General features: G+C 34.2%; 1 protein-coding gene across 1 annotated transcript; it reads right to left on the reverse strand.

Annotated features, from left to right (window-relative positions):
- Positions 1–39: 39 nt before the first annotated feature.
- Positions 40–817, reverse strand: LOC119345573. Its single transcript, XM_037615597.1, has 3 exons — positions 610–817; positions 395–543; positions 40–312 (listed from the first exon to the last, which is right to left on the reverse strand). The coding sequence occupies exons 1-3, from the start codon at positions 812–814 to the stop codon at positions 40–42; spliced, it is 627 nt and encodes a 208-aa protein (XP_037471494.1). The 5' UTR covers positions 815–817.
- Positions 818–1,325: the final 508 nt, after the last annotated feature.

Raw genomic sequence — 1,325 nt, forward strand, 5'->3', positions numbered from 1 at the left:
TATTCACAACAGCTAAATACCAATGTGTGTTGTTGGCATTTATTGGAAGTTTAATCTGTAATAAAAATAATTAGGAAAATAATAGATGAAAATGTATGAAACATAGAACATGTAAATTATGAATATGGATATTACCATGTCATGTTGCATATATTCGACGACAGTCTCTGTCATGAAGGCACTATCTTTTTGTATTCCAAGTTCGCCATCTCGTTTAAATAGTGAGGTAACAAATGGACTCTCAAAATATACTTTATTATCATTCTGGAGATGTATTTGGTCCTTTATACAACATATATATGCATTGATCACCTATAATTTTGAAATTTAAAAATACATTACTAATAGATATAAGTGATTAGAATATTTTTCCAGTTTGAGTAAGGGTACTTACATCATCATTTATCCACTCCTTTTCATTTAGCAGGCACATCAATTGATTTTGCAAGACACAACTTCCATCTATCTCCACGAGCAATTGTTTACTCAAAGATGATTCTATTGCTATATGAGCACATAGATCATGGTCGGTCAATGTATAGTCTGCATAAAATAATTTTTTTAAGAATATATAAAATACGAAAGTATACATAATAAATAAATAAATACCTTGTGGGAGATAATCATATGTCTCATCAACTTTGATCCCTTTATTTGGATCTGGTTCCTTGACATCATGTAATATTAAAACAGGAGTTAATGTCGAGCTAGAAGGTGATGGCAATGGATCATGATCTATCTGATTTTCTGATTCAGGCACAATCGATTCAAAACATTCAGAAACTAGATTAGATGCTGACATAGTTGGTGACATTGGTGATGACTCCAAAACACCTGATTCAGAAATTTTTGCTTTTTTTGAAGGTCGGTCATCGAAATCCTCTGGAATGTTCATTTCGGAGGTGTCATCTGTTTTCTGCAGTTACAACATAAATAAACTGCTTTAGAAAACCCACTTAGGGTATATATAAAGGTAGATGCAGTTGTTGAGTGCTGAACTAAATTGACTTGCTCTATTTAACAACAACAAATGTTCACAGCAGCAACATATATCAAAATATGCAATTTGCAGGGGAAACTCACAGTGTGCATGTTGCTATCATCAAGTGTTACTGGTGGCATGTCCGAGAGCCGAATCTCCTTGGCCTCCACCCGAGTTCTATCAGGCATCTTTGGGACCTGCAAGTGCACACACAACATAGACATCAAAACCAATTATCCTACATGCAGGTCTATAAAAAATGCATTATCGTTAGAATAAAGAGATAAGCCTGAATATCCAAAGAACTCGACATGACGTCATGATAGCAGTTTCACATCAGTGC

Source organism: Triticum dicoccoides, unplaced genomic scaffold, assembly GCF_002162155.2.
Source record: "Triticum dicoccoides isolate Atlit2015 ecotype Zavitan unplaced genomic scaffold, WEW_v2.0 scaffold252245, whole genome shotgun sequence".
NCBI classification, from domain to species: Eukaryota; Viridiplantae; Streptophyta; class Magnoliopsida; order Poales; family Poaceae; genus Triticum; species Triticum dicoccoides.

Coding starts and splice junctions, on each gene's coding strand:
- LOC119345573 (XM_037615597.1), bottom strand. CDS start 814: ATGTCACCAACTATGTCAGCATCTAATCTAGTTTCTGAATGTTTTGAA. Junction 544..609: donor ATATGATTATCTCCCACAAG/GTATTTATTTAT, acceptor TATTTTATGCAG/ACTATACATTGACCGACCAT. Junction 313..394: donor AGGAGTGGATAAATGATGAT/GTAAGTACCCTT, acceptor TCAAAATTATAG/GTGATCAATGCATATATATG.